The sequence below is a fragment of the Rhinoraja longicauda genome, chromosome 21, assembly GCF_053455715.1.
Source record: "Rhinoraja longicauda isolate Sanriku21f chromosome 21, sRhiLon1.1, whole genome shotgun sequence".
Taxonomy (NCBI): domain Eukaryota; kingdom Metazoa; phylum Chordata; class Chondrichthyes; order Rajiformes; family Arhynchobatidae; genus Rhinoraja; species Rhinoraja longicauda.
Window position 1 is genome coordinate 1,326,841 of NC_135973.1, and position 16,899 is coordinate 1,343,739.

Consider the following 16,899-nt stretch of genomic DNA (forward strand, 5'->3'; position numbering starts at 1 on the left):
GCCTAGTCGCTCCAGTCTTTCAACATATGACAGTCCCGCCATTCCGGGAATTAACCTAGTAAACCTACGCTGCACGCCCTCAATAGCAAGAATAGCAAGCAATCTCGGTACACACAACAATAATAAAGTAACCAAACAAAATTAATGGAGATGAGGAGGAATTTCTTTAGCCAGAGAGTGCGGTCTTGATTGGTGTAGTAGACTTGATGGGCTGAATGGCTTAACTCTGCTCCTATATCCTATGAATTAGCAATTTACAGATATTAGTTCAAGTGACGGCAGTGGATTTAAAATTCAGTTAAAAGTCTGTAATTTAGAATGGCAACAGAAACAATTAGTCTTTGAAATAATGACCACAAAAATTGTTGACCATCGTAAAATCGCAGCTGGTTTGTGAGTGCACTGCACGGGAGGAAATCTTTCTCGGTGTCGGCAGGAAGTGCAGGTGCTGGTTTACACCGAAGATAGACACAAAATGCTGGAGTAACTCAGTGGGACAGGCAGCATCTCTGGAGAGAAGGAACGGGTGACGTTTCGGGTCGAGACCCTTCTTCAATCTCTGTGATCCACACATGACTCCAGACCCACCTACCTGCGACTGACTCTGAGAGTCAGAGTCAGGAGGATCTACGGCACTCACGCACAGTGTGATTTGACTGGATTGCCTGCAGAACAAACTTGTCACTGTATCTCTGTACCCGTGACAATAAACAACAAACTCATTCAAATGTTCAACCTTGAAACCTCTTGACACCCATGAGAAAGGTCGTTCACAGTCAACAATACTCTTTCAGGAAATGCTCTGCAGGGTAATGGCAAGGTTATAAAAGGCTCTGTTATGCGGCAAATCTTCCAATACAACACGTAGCAGAAGGAGTTGGCCTTACCAATAGGGATGGATGAGATTTGGGTGTAAAGGTCCAGCATCCTGTTCCCATCCACGTCCACCAGGTAGTTGCCCCGACTCTCCTCGTAGTCGCAGAAGAAGTTCACAGCACCCGTGTTCTGAAACAGGGAGCGAGACAAACCAAACTAGAATGTGTGCAATGTGGAGGGAGGACCTGCAGATGCCAGTTTAGAAACATAGAAAATAGGTGCAGGAGTAGGCCATTCGGCCCTTCGAGCCTGCACCGCCATTCAATATGATCATGGCTGATCATCCAGCTCAGTAGCCTGTACCTGCCTTCTCTCCATACCCCCTGATCCCTTTAGCCACAAGGGCCACATCTAACTCCCTCTTAAATATAGCCAATGAACTGGCCTCAACTACCTTCTGTGGCAGAGAATTCCACAGACTCACCACTCTCTGTGTGAAGAAATGTTTAAACCGAAGATAGACACAAAATGCTGGAGTAACTCAGCGGGTCAGGCAGCATCTCTGGAGAGAAGGAATGGGTGATGTTTCGGGTCGAGACCCTTCTTCAGAAGGGTTAGGGTTCTTCAGAAGGGTCTCAACCTGAAACGTCACACATTCCTTCTCTCCAGAGATGCTGCCTGACCTGCTGAGTTACTCCAGCACTCTGTGAAACGTCACCTATCCATGTTCTCCAGAGATGCTGCCTGACCCGCTGAGTTACTCCAGCATCATGTGTCTATAATGTGCTCAGACAATGACACACATTCACATGTTGCCAGTCTCCAGTTTAGTTCAAGGAGGAAATGCACATGCTAGTTTACATTGAAGATTAGATACAAAATGCTGGAGTAACTCAGCGGGTCAGGCAGCATCTCTGGAGAAGGTGGATAGGTGACGTTTCACAGAGTGCTGGAGTAACTCAGCGGGTCAGGCAGCATCTCTGGAGGACATGGATAGGTGACATTTTGTATCAGAACCCTTCTTCAGACTGAATTACTCCAGCATCTTGTGTTCTGTGGAAGGTGGGGTCTGCTGAGTCTCTTGGACCTGAAGGTTAAATCCAGAGATGCTGCCTGACCTGGGGAATGTTTCCAACATTTCCAGGTTTTACTTGAGGCAGTAACTGTCCCCTTTTGTGCAGTTGCTAAATTCATTCCAAAGCAGAGTACGGAGATGAGTTGGGTTTGTTTAATGTTGAGGAACCCTTCTCTGCATTAATATTCCTTTTAATTTGACAGGAATAAATTAAAGAATCCAGCACTGCACAAACTCCCTTTGATGCAGCAAGAACAGCTGAACACACAGAGATAACGTCTCGCCTTTAGCTGCTTCTGATCTTTATTTTTCTAAACATAATCCTGCACCGTTATGGAACAGCCTCTGCTCATCGTCCCCGACTTCCACCACCCACAGTGATCAGCTTCACAGTGAGTATTCCACACTATCAGCCAGGATTCACACAACATCCTGACTCTTGGAATCTTTTCCCAAAAGCCCTTGGCACCATTCTCATGGCTGCCCATTGACCTGGCTAGAGTCAACAGTGGTTTGTTGTCATGTGGCCCGAAACAGAAGAACAAAACCCTTACTGGAGTCATTATATTCAACAGACAATAGACAATAGGTGCAGGAGGAGGCCATTCGGTCCTTCGAGCCAGCACCGCCATTCAATGTGATCATGGCTGATCATTCTCAATCAGTACCCCGTTCCTGCCTTCTCCCCATACCTCCTGACTCCGCTATCCTTAAGAGCTCTATCTAGCTCTCTCTTGAATGCATTCAGAGAATTGGCCTCCACTGCCTTCTGAGGCAGAGAATTCTACAGATTCACAACTCTCTGACTGAAAAAGTTTTTCCTCATCTCAGTTCTAAATGGCCTACCCCTTATTCTTAAACTGTGGCCCCTTGTTCTGGACTCCCCCAACATTGGGAACATGTTTCCTGCCTCTAACGTGTCCAACCCCTTAATAATCTTATACGTTTCGATAAGATCTCCTCTCATCCTTCTAAATTCCAGTGTATACAAGCCTAGTCGCTCCAGTCTTTCAACATATGACAGTCCCGCCATTCCGGGAATTAACCTAGTAAACCTACGCTGCACGCCCTCAATAGCAAGAATATCCTTCCTCAAATTTGGAGACCAAAACTGCACACAGTACTCCAGGTGCGGTCTCACCAGGGCCCCGTACAACTGTAAACGGACCTCTTTGCTCCTATACTCAACTCCTCTTGTTATGAAGGCCAACATTCCATTGGCTTTCTTCACTGCCTGCTGTACCTGCATGCTTCCTTTCAGGAACTGATGCACTAGGACACCCAGATCTCGTTGTACGTCCCCTTTTCCTAACTTCCTCTCCAGGATGTCTGTGGAGTGATCATCTCCAAGTGGTGGCAGTGGTAAAGTTGCTGCCTCACGGCGCCAGAGACCCGGGTTTGATCCTGACTACGGGTGCTGTCTGTACGGAGTTTGTACATTCTCCCCGTGACCTGTGTGGGTTTCTCCGAGATCCCACACTCCAAAGATGTACAGGTTTGTAGGTTAATTGGCTTGGTATAAATGTATATAGTAGAATTGTCCCTAGTGTGTGTAGGATAGTGTTAGTGTGCGGGGATCGCTGGTCGGTGTGGACTCGGTGGGCTGAAGCTCCTGCTTCCGCGCTGTATCTCTAAACTCAACTCAACTAAACTAAAGAGAAGCCCAAGCTGGGATATCCACACAGGATTCTCCCTGTTCTCTACACGGGTCATCACCCAGCTGTCTCTCAACTACATCCAGAGGTCAGAGAGTGGCTTCCAAATTGCCGTGTGGATGAGCTCCCTCCAGAGCACATCGTCCTCACCGCAAGACAACTCCACGAGAGCAGCAGGGAGCAGCAGGACCAGGGTCAGCGGAGATATTTAAGGCAGAGATAGATGGATTCATGATCAGTACGGGTGTCAGAGAAAGCAGGAGAATGGGGTTAGGAGGGAGAGATCAATCAGCCATGATCTTGATGGGCCGAATTGCCTAATTCTGCTCTTATCACTTATGATCTTATGATCTTAATAAATAGACAACAGACAATCGGTGCAGGAAGAGGCCATTCGGCCCTTCAAGCCAGCACCACCATTCAATGCGATCATGACTGATCATCCACAATCAGTACCCCGTTCCTGCCTTCTCCCCATACCCCCTGACTCCGCTATCCTTCAGAGCTCTACCTAGCTCTCTCTTGAATGCATTCAGAGAATTGGCCTCCACTGCCTTCTGAATGAGGCACGTTAGGCACAGAAGGATGGCCTGGGATTCTAATCACATCAGTGAACCATGAAAGACTGCGGATGTAACAAAGACTGGCTCTCACTCTCTCCTCCTCTCCTCTACCTACACAATGCAATCAAATGGCCTTCACCATAACCCTTACTAGTACTGATGCTTAGCAAAAGACAGCTTAACCTCAGACTTGAAGAAATTGGGATCTTTATCTGACACATTTTACGATGTATAACTAAACCGTTAAGAGTGAAGTTGCTCGTTTCTGATGCATTGCCAGTTTTGCTAAACAAAGGCACCTTTGTGCTGTGCAAGTATGGCTTTATAAATCTTTTTAATAACGAGAACTGAAATTTAACGAGGATAGAATTCTGATCTTTACATAACAAGTAACTAATTGAAACACAAGACACATCTTCACCTCACTGCCGGTGGAAAGCTGATTCTGAAACTGCAGAATTGCAACACATGAGTGGTTCTCTAACTGCTGTTTATCTCAAAACACACTGCTACCATCTGTTCTGTCAAAATGCTCACTTTTTTATATATTCTTTCTTGATGCCTTCACTGTAATAGCAGCAGCTGATACAAAAGCTGGCCAGTTGCCTTGTTTCACAGCAGTTCAAATAAAACGCCAAAGAATGTTGCAACTCCAAAAGTAAAAAAAACATCTGAAAGACTGATTCATGTTTTGCATGGAACCGATTTGGAAACATGGACAATAGGTGCAGGAGGAGGCCATTCGGCCCATCGAGCCAGCACCGCCATTCAATATGATCACGGCTGATCATCCAGAATCAGTACCCCGTTCCTGCTTTCTCCCCAAATCCCTTGATTCCCTGACCCAAAGAGCTAAATCTAACTCTCTCTTGAAAACATCCAGTGAATCGGCCTCCACTGCCCTCTATGGTAGAGAATTCCACAGATTCACAACTCTCTGGATGAAAAGGTTTTTCCTCATCTCAGTCCTAAATGCCTACCCCTTATTCTTAAACTGTGACCCCTGGTTCTGGACTCCTCCAACATCGGGACCATTTTTCCTGCATCTAGCTTGTCCAATTCCTCAAGAATGTTATATGTATTTATATGGATTTATTCAATTAAAATCTGTGCATTAGACGATTTGGTTCTTTTTCCTCCTTTTCATCTAACTCGGCATGATTCTAGATTCATATAATCCACAATCATGTGGTGGTACTGGAGGATTAGGCCACTCCCTGGATCATCTCCCTCGGCACTGGTTGGACAGGTGCTGGGGAAGGGACTAGTGCTACGGGCTTTGCCTGAAGGTGCTAGAGAGGTAACTCATGCTTGAGACTGAAGAGAGTGTGGATGTTCTGTTGCTGGATTAAATTACTGTTAATACCTACCTGGCGTCTTGCCTGATTCCTACTGCGTCCAGACCCACTACAATCATATGTATTCACCAGACATTTGATATGAAAAATTAAGGCAGTGTGCGAGGGAGAGGGAGTGGGAGAGGGAATATATCTAACTCGGCACGGATAAAGTGAACGCTCATGGTCGTACCCAGGGGAGACGATACTATAACTAGAGGGCACAGGCTTAAAGTGAGAGGGGGCAGATTTAAGAGGGACGTCAGGGACAATGTTTCCATTCAAGAGGGTAGTCCATATCTGGAATGAGCTGCCAGAAGTAGCTATAGAAGCAGATGGCATTATGACTGTTAGAAACATAGCAAATAGGTGCAGGAGTAGGCCATTCGGCCCTTCGAGCCAGCACCGCCATTCAATATGATAGACAATAGACAATAGGTGCAGGAGTAGGCCATTCAGCCCTTCGAGCCAGCACCGCCATTCAATGTGATCATGGCTGATCATTCTCAATCAGTACCCCGTTCCTGCCTTCTCCCCATACCCCCTGACTCCGCTATCCTTAAGAGCTCCATCTAGCTCTGTCTTGAAAGCATTCAGAGAATTGGCCTCCACTGCCTTCTGAGGCAGTGAATTCCACAGATTCACAACTTTCTGACTGAAAAGGTTTTTCCTCATCTCCGTTCTAAATGGCCTACCCCTTATTCTTAAACTGTGGCCCCTGGTTCTTGACTCCCCCAACATTGGGAACATGTTTCCTGCCTCTAACGTATCCAACCCCTTAATAATCTTATATGTTTCAATAAGATCCGCTCTCATCCTTCTAAATTCCAGTGTATACAAACAAACCTAGTCGCTCCAGTCTTTCAACATACGACAGTCCCGCCATTCTGGGAATTAACCTAGTAAAGCTACGCTGCACGCCCTCAATAGCAAGAATATCCTTCCTCAAATTTGGAGACCAAAACTGCACACAGTACTCCAGATGCGGTCTCACTAGGGTCCTGTACAACTGCAGAAGGACCTCTTTGCTCCTATACTCAACTCCTCTTGTTATGAAGGCCAACATTCCATTGGCTTTCTTCACTGTCTGCTGTACCTGCAAGCTTCCTTTCAGTGACTGATGCAAATAGAACACCCAGATCTCGTTGTATGTCCCCTTTTCCTAACTTGACACCATTCAGATAATAATCTGACTTCCTATTCTTACCACCAAAGTGGATAGCCTCACACTTATCCACATTAAACTGCATCTGCCATGCATCCGCCCACTCACACAACCTGTCCAAGTCACCCTGCAACCTCATAGCATCTTCCTCACAGTTCACACTGCCTCCCAGCTTTGTGTCATCTGCAAATTTGCTAATGATACTTTTAATCCCTTCATTCAAGTCATTAATGTATATTGTAAATAGCTGCGGTCCCAGCACCGAGCCTTGCGGTACCTCACTAGTCACTGCCTGCCATTCTGAAAGGGACCCATTGATCCCCACTCTTTGCTTTCTGTCTGCCAACCGATTTTCTATCCATGTCAGTACCCTACCCCCAATACCATGTGCTGTAATTTTGCCCACTAATCTCCTATGTGGGACCTTGTCGAAGGCTTTCTGAAAGTCGAGGTACACCACATCCACCGGCTCTCCCCTGTGCCAGAATTACCTCAGACTGTTTCTCCATCCAGTTATCAACTCAAATATGTTGGATGCGGCACGGTGGCGCAGTGGAATTCTCTGCCACAGAAGGTAGTTGAGGCCAGTTCATTGGCTATATTTAAGAGGGAGTTAGATGTGGCCCTTGTGGCTAAAGGGATCAGGGGGTATGGAGAGAAGGCAGGTACGGGATACTGAGTTGGATGATCAACCATGATCATATTGAATGGCGGTGCAGGATCGAAGGGCCGAATGGCCTGCTCCTGCACATATTTTCTATGTTTCTATGTTTCCTGCCACACTCCATAAACGCGCAAGGCGTAGGTTAATGGGCTTCTACAAATGATAAATTGTCCCTAGTGTGTCGGATAGTGCTATTGTAGAGGTGGTCGCTGGTCGGCGTGGACTAGGTGGACCGCAGGGCCTGACCGCAGGGCCGATCGCTGGTCGGCGTGGACTAGGTGGACCGCAGGGCCTGACCGCAGGGCCGATCGCTGGTCGGCGTGGACTAGGTGGACCGCAGGGCCGATCGCTGGTCGGCGTGGACTAGGTGGACCGCAGGGCCTGTTCGCAGGGCCTGACCGCAGGGCCTGACCGCAGGACCGATCGCTGGTCGGCGTGGACTAGGTGGACCGCAGGGCCTGTTCGCAGGGCCTGACCGCAGGGCTGATCGCTGGTCGGCGTGGACTAGGTGGACCGCAGGGCCTGACCGCAGGGCCGATCGCTGGTCGGCGTGGACTAGGTGGACCGCAGGGCCTGTTCGCAGGGCCTGACCGCAGGGCCTGACCGCAGGACCGATCGCTGGTCGGCGTGGACTAGGTGGACCGCAGGGCCTGACCGCAGGGCCGATCGCTGGTCGGCGTGGACTAGGTGGACCGCAGGGCCTGACCGCAGGGCCGATCGCTGGTCGGCGTGGACTAGGTGGACCGCAGGGCCTGTTTCCACACTGTATTTCTAAAGTCTTTGTATACCAATGCAACGTAATGTGCCTCCAGATTCATTATAAGCAGTATCATTGGATTGACAAAACAAAAACTGACCTGATTTAGTGTCGTCTTCAAGCCGTGACAGGTGATCTAACTCAGTACTCACCTTACATAATAATAATGGTTGTGCAATAACTGAATAGGCACTCTGATGCTTCCGATGATCTTTGAAACCATTCATTCTATATGAACGCTTCGTCACAGGGCTGTCTGCCAACCCGTTCCTGACCTGGATATCATTTATCTACCCAAGGTCTTGATAACACAAGACGGAACAAAGAAACGTTTTAACTGAGAGAAAATCTGCTTGATAGCTACCAATCAAACATTTGGTATTAGTTTAGAGATACAGCGCAGAAACAGGCCCTTCGGCCCACCGAGTCCGCGCCGACCAGCAATCCCCGCACACTAACACTATCCGATGCACTCTAGCGACAATTTACATTTATACCAAGTCAATTAGCCTACAAACGTGCACGTCTTTGGAGTGTGGGAGGAAACCGAAGATCTCAGAGAAAACCCACGCAGGTCACGGGGAGAACGTATAGACAGCATCCGTAGTCGGGATTGAACCCACGTGCCGCCCCCGAGACCCATAATGCACACAGTAATTCTGGGAAAGTGCTAAAAGAGTATTTCATTAATATAAGACGACAATGTCTCCTCTGATGGACACTTGTCCCATGTTATTGTCCCCCTATGAGCAAAGACACAGCAAGAACACTGGACCATAGGGTGGGCGGCACAGTGGCACAGCGGTAGAGTTGCTGCCTCACAGCGCCAGAGACCCGGGATCGATCCTGACCATGGGTGCTGTCTGTTCAGAGTTTGCACGTACTTACCGTGACCACATGAGTTTTCCCCGGGTGCTCCGGTTTCCTCCTGCACTCCAAAGATGTACAGGTTTGTAAGTTAATTGGCTAGGGTAAAACTTGTCATTGTCCCTAGTGTGTGTAGGATAGTGCTAGTGTACGGGGTTATTGCTGACCGGCACGGACTCGGTGGGCCGAAGGGCCAGTATCCCTGCTGCATCTCAAAACCAAACTACTCAACCCGCCTCCCAGCCCGGGTGGCCGCCATTGGTGGACCGGGAGCACGTGGCCCCTGGCTGAGTGAGGTCACGTGGGGCGCGGGGCGGTGACGTCACCCTTTGTCCCGTATTTGGGAGTGGGGAAGTTGGCAACCCCTACCTTCAGCTAATACCTGAAATTCCAAGTAATGGACAACATTTAATTACAGAGGAAATGCGCAAGGACAAACATACTAATTGTGTGGCTGCAGGAGTTTGACCCTCACAACATGTACACGACATGTATACGCATGTACACGACATGTACACGACATGTATACGACATGTACGCGCATGTACGCGTGTACACGGCATGTAAACGCATGTACACGACATGTACACATGTACACGACATGTACACGACATGTAAATGCATGTACACAACATGTGCACGGCATGTACACATGTACACGACACGTACACGACATGTACACGCATGTACACGACATGTACACGCATGGCAGTACGTGACCTTGAGTAACCATCAAATGGTAAATAGCTAAGGAGTGTAAGAAAGTTCTCGGGGTGCAAGCCGTCACACACAAACAAACAAACAGCCGTTAATGTTACAGAGCACGTTGCAGCTTACCTGAAACTCATTCAGCTTCTTCATTAACTCCTGTAAATAATAACACGGAAATAACGGCTCAATAAATGTCCAGTGAGCAGTGTCTTGCCCTTTGCGGTGCCCAACAGCCCACTTCCTTTCAACACACAATGAGATCAGCGTTATGCCCAAGCCAGGACAGTGAACACTATTGTGTCCTGCCTGTGGAGAGTATTGGACTGAACTTCTCAGCCACAGTCTGTACTTGTGTACTTGCTGGCAAAGCCCACTCAATATCAGTGCAGAGCAGAAACATCGTTTCTGCCCTCCTAAATTCCTCATGCGTTAGCTCAAAGCTAGCTTGCAGGCATGGACGCATGAAGATCTGTGGCCTATGATCTTGGGCAGAAATAGCTTGCTATTTTATTGTCTGCTGTCTCACTTTGTTAACTGTTTCTACAGCTTCCACCGGCAGCTCATTCTAGAGGTAGACTACCATCTGAGTGGGAAACGTTGCCCCTGAGATCCCTCTCGAATCTTTGCCCCCTCATCTTAAGCCAGTGGCCTCTGGTTTTGGAATGTGTAGGAAAGAACTGCAGGTGCTGGTTTAAATCAAAGGTAGACACAAAATGCTGGAGTAACTCAGCGGGTCAGGCAGCATCTCGGGAGAGAAGGAATGGGTGACGTTTCGGGTCGGGTCGGGTCCCGCCCCCTCCCCTAACATCAGTCTGAAGAAAGGTGTGGACCCGAAACGCCAGCCATTCCTTCTCCCCGAGATACTGCTGCCTGACCCACTGAGTTACTCCAGCATTCTGTGTCTACCTCTGGTTTTGGAGTCCTCTATCCTAAGCAAAGTGCTGGAGGAACTCAGTCTGTTTCCCAGGGTAGAGGATTCTAAAACTAGAGGGCACAGGGTTCAGGTGAGAGGCGAGAAGTTTAAGAGCAACCTCAGGGGCAATGTTTTCACTCGGAGGGTAGTCCATACCTGGAATCAGCTTCTAAACATTTCCTATCCATGTACCCGTCCAAATGTCTTTTAAATGTTGTTATCGTATCTGCCTCAACTTCCTCAAGTTGCCTCGTATATAAGTGATAGGAGCAGAATTAGGCCATTCGGCCCATCAAGTCGACTCTACCATTCAATCATGGCTGATTTATCTCTCCCTCCTAACCCCATTCTCCTGCCTTCTCCCCATAACCCCTGACACCCGTCCTACGCATGAATCTACCCTATCGCTGCCTTTAAAATATCCAGCCTTCTGTGGCAATGAATTCCACAGATTCACCACCCTCTGACTAAAGACATTCCTCATCATCTCCTTCCTAAAGGAACGTCCTTTAATTCTGAGGCTGTGACCTCTGGTCCTAGACTCTCCCACCAGTGGAAACATCGTCTCCACAATGACTCTACGCAGGCTGGGCTTGTCAGAACACTGTAGCACTGACGTACCCGAGATCGTGGGCCGGGGACTTCTGTCTTCATCAACGGTCCATCAAACTCTACATCCACATCTCCCTTGTTGGCCGGCTGGCTGATGTATCGAGATCCTTCACAAAATCAAAACACAAACAATGATCATTCCATTTTTTCCCACAGAAGATTTAAAAACACGTTGCACTGACCAGCATGTGTTGATGTACCACGACACGCGATACTCCACAACCCAGCACATGCAGGCAGGATTGTTAAAACACCAGCTGACAATTGTTTTTGGCATTTAACTGGTTAACATTTGTGGGTTTAAATCATTGAACTCACAATTTGAAACCTGATCCAAAAGGTCATCTATCCATGCCCTCCACAGATGCTGCCTGACCCGCTGAGTTCCTCCAGCACTTTGTGTTTAGCTGGTGGTTAATGTTAGCTCAGAGGGTGAAAGGAATCAAGGGATATGGGGAGATATCAGGAACGGAGTACTGATTGTGGACGATCAACCATGATCATAGTGAATGGAGGTGCTGGCTGGAAGGGCCGAATGGCCTCCTCCTGCACCTATTTTTCTATGTTTCCATGTTAATCTATCAAAGTAGTTTTCCCTATGGGATCTCTTTCTCTCCTAACCATCCCCACCCCCTCCTCTCCACATGCTCAATGGCATCTGTGGCTTCGGGAAGAAGATGTCTCAGCAGAGGATTCATGCAACGTGTGAGCTTGGACAGAGTTCAGATTACACAACTGTTAAGAACATTTGGGCCAAATATTTGTATGTGTGGTTAATGCGTGAGAGTATTTAAAATCAACCTGGCATTTGCCTCTGTGTTTCCCCCATGCATGAACCACAATTAATTAACAGCCCTGCCTTGTAATCAAGATGGCGGCGCGCACAGACGCAGCGGCTCACAGCTCTCCCTTTCGGTGCTTTTTATGTGTGTTATCTGTGTTATGTCTGTTAGTCAATTTTAGTCATGCAAATCAGGCAAATCCTACTTACAACCGCAAGGATCTTCTGATCATAGGATTCCAGTGCAATCGGGACCTTACGAGCGAATTGCTACACCCACGAAATATACCGGAGGAGATAGCCAGGACACCGGGCTCTCCGTGGATAGTTGTCGGCGCGAACAGGCGTCGCAGGCGGAGGAGAAACAGGAAGCAAAAGCGAGGAGGCCGGTTCGGTATACTTGCCAAGCTAAAGAGACAGCCACACAAACCACCGCTACCCAGTATGTTTCTCACCAACGCCAGATCCATCATCAACAAAATGGACGAATTAAAACTACAGATATCAGCAAACAAACTCGTTGAGGACTGTTGTATTCTCTTAGTAACAGAGACATGGCTTCATCCACTTATCCCAGACGGAGCCATTGAGCTAGCCGGGCGTACAGCGTTTCGTTGGGACAGAAACATCGACTCCGGTAAGAGCAAGGGGGGGGGGGGGGTTATGCATTTACGTGCACAACAACTGGTGCACTAACATCCAAATCATGGATAGCCATTGTTCTCCTGATCTGGAGTTCCTAACAGTTAAATGCAGGCCTTTTTACCTTCCTCGTGAATTTACAGGGGTTATAGTAACAGCAGTCTACATCCCACCGAATGCTAACGCTAGCACAGCTTTAGGCTACCTGCTCGGTGCAATAAACTCACAACAGAGCACATATCCAGAAGCAGCCCACATCATAGCCGGGGACTTCAATCATGCAGACCTAAAGACAGTTCTCCCGAAACTTGAACAACACATAAGATGTGCTACCAGGGGGAAAAACACACTAGACAAGGTTTATTCAAATATTAAGAAGGGTTTCAGGTCAGCACCACCATCACACCTGGGGCAGTCAGATCACCTGTCCATATTCTTAACTCCAGCATACACCCCACTCAGGAGGAAAGCTCCAGTCACCATAAAGACTGTTAAGACATGGCCTGAAGGAGCTTCCTCGCAGCTGCAGGATTGCTTCGAAAGGACCAACTGGGATATTTTTGAGGATCAGGACTTGGAGGAGTATACATCAACTGTACTCTGCTACATCCAAAACTGTGTTGACAATGTCACCGTCGACAAACGTATCCGGTTGTATCCCAATCAGAAGCCCTGGATGACAAAGGATGTCAGGTCTCTCCTCAAGGACCGTAACACCGCCTTCAGGTCTAGTGATAGAGCTCTATACAGTGCTGCTAGAACCAACCTGAAGAGAGGCATCAAGGATGCCAAAGCGTCCTACAAGAGGAAGATTGAGGACCACTTTACCAACAATGACCCACGGCGGGTATGGCAAGGCATCCAGCACATCACCAACTACAAGACCAGCAACCGCACGACTGCCGACGGCGACGCCTCGCTGGCAGAGGAACTTAACTGTTTCTTTGCTCGTTTCGAGGTGAAAGCTGCAGTGGCAGACATAACACCCTCTCCAGCACCTGACAGCAACACCTTCACTGTGCAGGAGTATGATGTTAAGCACGTGCTCAGAGCAGTGAATCCCAGGAAAGCTGCAGGCCCCGATGGTGTGACGGGCAGAGTGCTGAGGGAATGTGCAGACCAATTATCTGAGGTCTTCACAAAAATCTTCAACCTGTCCCTTTTAAAATCCACCATCCCCCCCTGCCTGAAGTCTGCCACAATCATCCCACTGCCGAAAAAGTCTGTCATCAGCGGCCTTAACGACTACCGTCCGGTAGCACTCACACCGGTCATCACAAAGTGCTTCGAGAGACTGGTCCTGCAGCACATCAAAGTCAGCCTCCCACCCACCTTCGACCCACACCAGTTTGCCTACAGAGCAAATAGGTCTACAGGGGATGCCATCGATACTGCTCTTCACACTGCACTGACCCACCTTGAACACCAGGGGAGCTAGTGAGGATGCTCTTCCTCGACTTCAGCTCTGCCTTTAACACAGTCATCCCGAGCAGACTGGTCACCAAACTTTCTGACCTTGGATTTTCCCAAACCATCTGCCAATGGATCAAGGACTTCCTGACCAACCGCCCCCAGACCGTCAAAATAGGCCCTCACCTCTCCTCCACCATTACACTGAGCACCGGCTCACCACAGGGCTGTGTGTTGAGCCCCATCCTTTACTCCCTCTACACTCACGACTGCGCCCCCACCCATCCCACCAACACCATCATCAAGTTCGCGGATGACACGACTGTGGTTGGACTCATCTCAGGAGGAGATGAGACAGCCTACAGGGATGAAATCCAAAGGCCGGCAGCATGGTGTTCAGTGAACAATCTTGTCCTGAACTCCTCCAAAACAAAGGAACTTATAATAGACTTCAGGAAAACCAGTGTAGAATACGACCCACTCTACATCAATGGGGTCTGTGTGGAAAGGGTACCCGCTTTCAGGTTCCTGGGTACGCACATCGCAGAGGATCTTACCTGGTCTACCAACACCATCACCACAGTGAAGAAGGCACAGCAGAGACTCCACTTCCTGAGGATCCTCAGGAAGACCAACCTGCAGGAGAAGCTCATGATGTCCTTCTATCGTTACTCCATCGAGAGTGTGCTGGCATACTGTATAACCACATGGTATGCCAGCTGCTCAGAAAAGGACAGGAAGGCCCTTCAGAGGGTCATCACAACGGCCCAGAAGATCATCGGCTGCTGACTGCCCTCCCTGGAGCACCTGTTCAGCCTACGCTGCCTCAGTAGAGCAGGCAAAATAATAAAAGATCCATCCCACCCCGGCCACCGTCTGTTTGTTCATCTGCCCTCTGGTCGACGTTTCAGGTCGATCAAATCCCGAACAAACAGACTTAAGAACAGTTTTTACCCCAGGGCCATACGAGAACTGAACACTACCTTCTGCACTAGGCAACACTGTTAAAAAATCTTTTGTACTTAATATAATTGTATTTATTTGTTTTTGCATTTATTGCATATATGTTTGTACGCACCGTCAGGATTGGCTATTTTTTAATTTCGTTGTACTCGTTGCAATGACAATAAATGAATATTATTATTATTATTATTGTAGCATCACCTGAGCCTGGCCCAGGTTGGACTGATTGCCCATTGACAATCACATCCTGCTTCTTGAGAAAGACTGGAGCAGCTCTGAGACAAGGCCGTGAAGAACAGTTCATCCAGCTTTAGACTTAAAACACATTGCCAGGACTAGAGGGTCTGAGCTGCAGGGAGAGATTGAGTAACCTGAGACTCTACTCCTTGAAGGATGAGGGGAGATCTTATGGAGGTGTATAAAATCATGAGAGGAATAGATTTAGTAGATGCACAGATTCTTTTGCCCAGAGTAAGTGAATGGTGGACCAGATGACATAGGCTTCAGGTGAAAGGGAAAAGATTTAATAGGAATCTGTGGGGTGACATTTTCACACAGAGGGTGGTGGGTATATGGAACGAGCTGCTGGAGGAGGTAGTTGAGGCTGGGACTATCTCAATGTTTAAGAAACAGTTGGACAGGTACATGGATAGGACAGGTTTTGAGGGATATGGGCCAAACACAGGCAGGTGGGACTAGTGTACCTGGGACACGTTGGTTGGTGTTGGCAAGTTGGGCCGAAGGGCCTGTTTCCATGCTGTATCACTCGATGACTCTATGTAGGTAGTGCAGAGGCTTTCTAAAGCAGGATTCCATCACTGCCGAAGAACCAGCCTTTGATTTGCTCTTGCAATCGCAGTGATTAGGTTTCTGGGGTCAGGTCATTGATATTGCCAGGATCCTGCACTTGTGTGAGCGCTGTTTGATACCCTACATAATGCCAGGGATGTACGGAATACCACAGGTACAAACAACCTGAGATACACTCCCTGGAATGTACTGACTTTCCCCAAAAACTGACATTAGGTACAGTCCCAAACTCAGACTCAATACACAAGACACACACAAGTGGCAATCCCTTTAAACACTGCTCTGTGGAGGTTTCATCCCACTGCTAAAAAAATTAGCTGAATGGAGGTGGACCATTTTGGCAGGTCAGAAATCAACTCCGCCGTGCATGGAGATTGTCAGCAACTATTGCTGAATCTGCCTGTTTGGTGTACACAACTCCATGCTGTTCCTTCTGCCTCACACCGTGAGTCACTCCTCAAAGTATATTTCCAATTCACAAATAAACTGCGGCACTGAGAAAATACAATATTACACAGCCAGTTTCATGAATGAGGAGTTCATTGACTTCTCGGAGCTTGTTGTACAATATGCACCATCACAAATCCTCTCTCTCCCACTGATCCTGTTTATAACATGCCGCTCTGTTTATCCTTGCAGTGGATTTGGTGGATGTTGTAAAGACAGCATTGGTGTTACACTTTCCACAGTTACCTTTCATTAAAGCAGTCACGAGTGAAATGAAACGTTGACCATCAATGATAGAAACATAGAAAATAGGTGCAGGAGTCGGCCATTCTGCCCTTCGAGCCATTCAATATGATCATAGCTGATCATCTAAAATCAGCACCCGTTCCTGCTTTTTCCCCATACCCCTTGAATCTGATAGCGCTGAGAGCTAAATCTAACTCTCTCTTGAAAACATCCAGTGAATTGGCCTCCACTGCCTTCTGTGGCAGAGAATTCCACAGATTCACACTCTCTGACTGAAAAAGCTTTTCCTCATCTCAGTCCTAAATGGCCGACCCCTTATTCTTAAGCTGTGACCCCTGGTTCTGGACTCCCCCAACATGGGGAACATTTTTCCTGCATCTAGCCTGTCTAATCCTTTAAGAATCTTATATGTTTCTATAAGATCCCCTCTCTACCTTCTAAATTCCAGTGTATACAAGCCCAGTC

At 47.9% G+C, this 16,899-nt stretch overlaps 1 protein-coding gene across 3 annotated transcripts in view; it reads right to left on the reverse strand.

The window, feature by feature from the left end:
• The window catches only part of abat (4-aminobutyrate aminotransferase), a 94,051-nt gene that overhangs the window by 37,528 nt on the left and 39,624 nt on the right, over positions 1–16,899 (reverse strand). For all 3 annotated transcript variants that reach the window (XM_078417582.1, XM_078417579.1, XM_078417580.1), the window contains exons 3-5: positions 11,145–11,242; positions 9,737–9,766; positions 888–1,005 (exon numbers count right to left, since the gene is read on the reverse strand). In XM_078417582.1, coding sequence (XP_078273708.1) covers positions 888–1,005; positions 9,737–9,766; positions 11,145–11,242 — 246 coding nt within the window. The remainder of the gene's footprint in view (positions 1–887; positions 1,006–9,736; positions 9,767–11,144; positions 11,243–16,899) is intronic.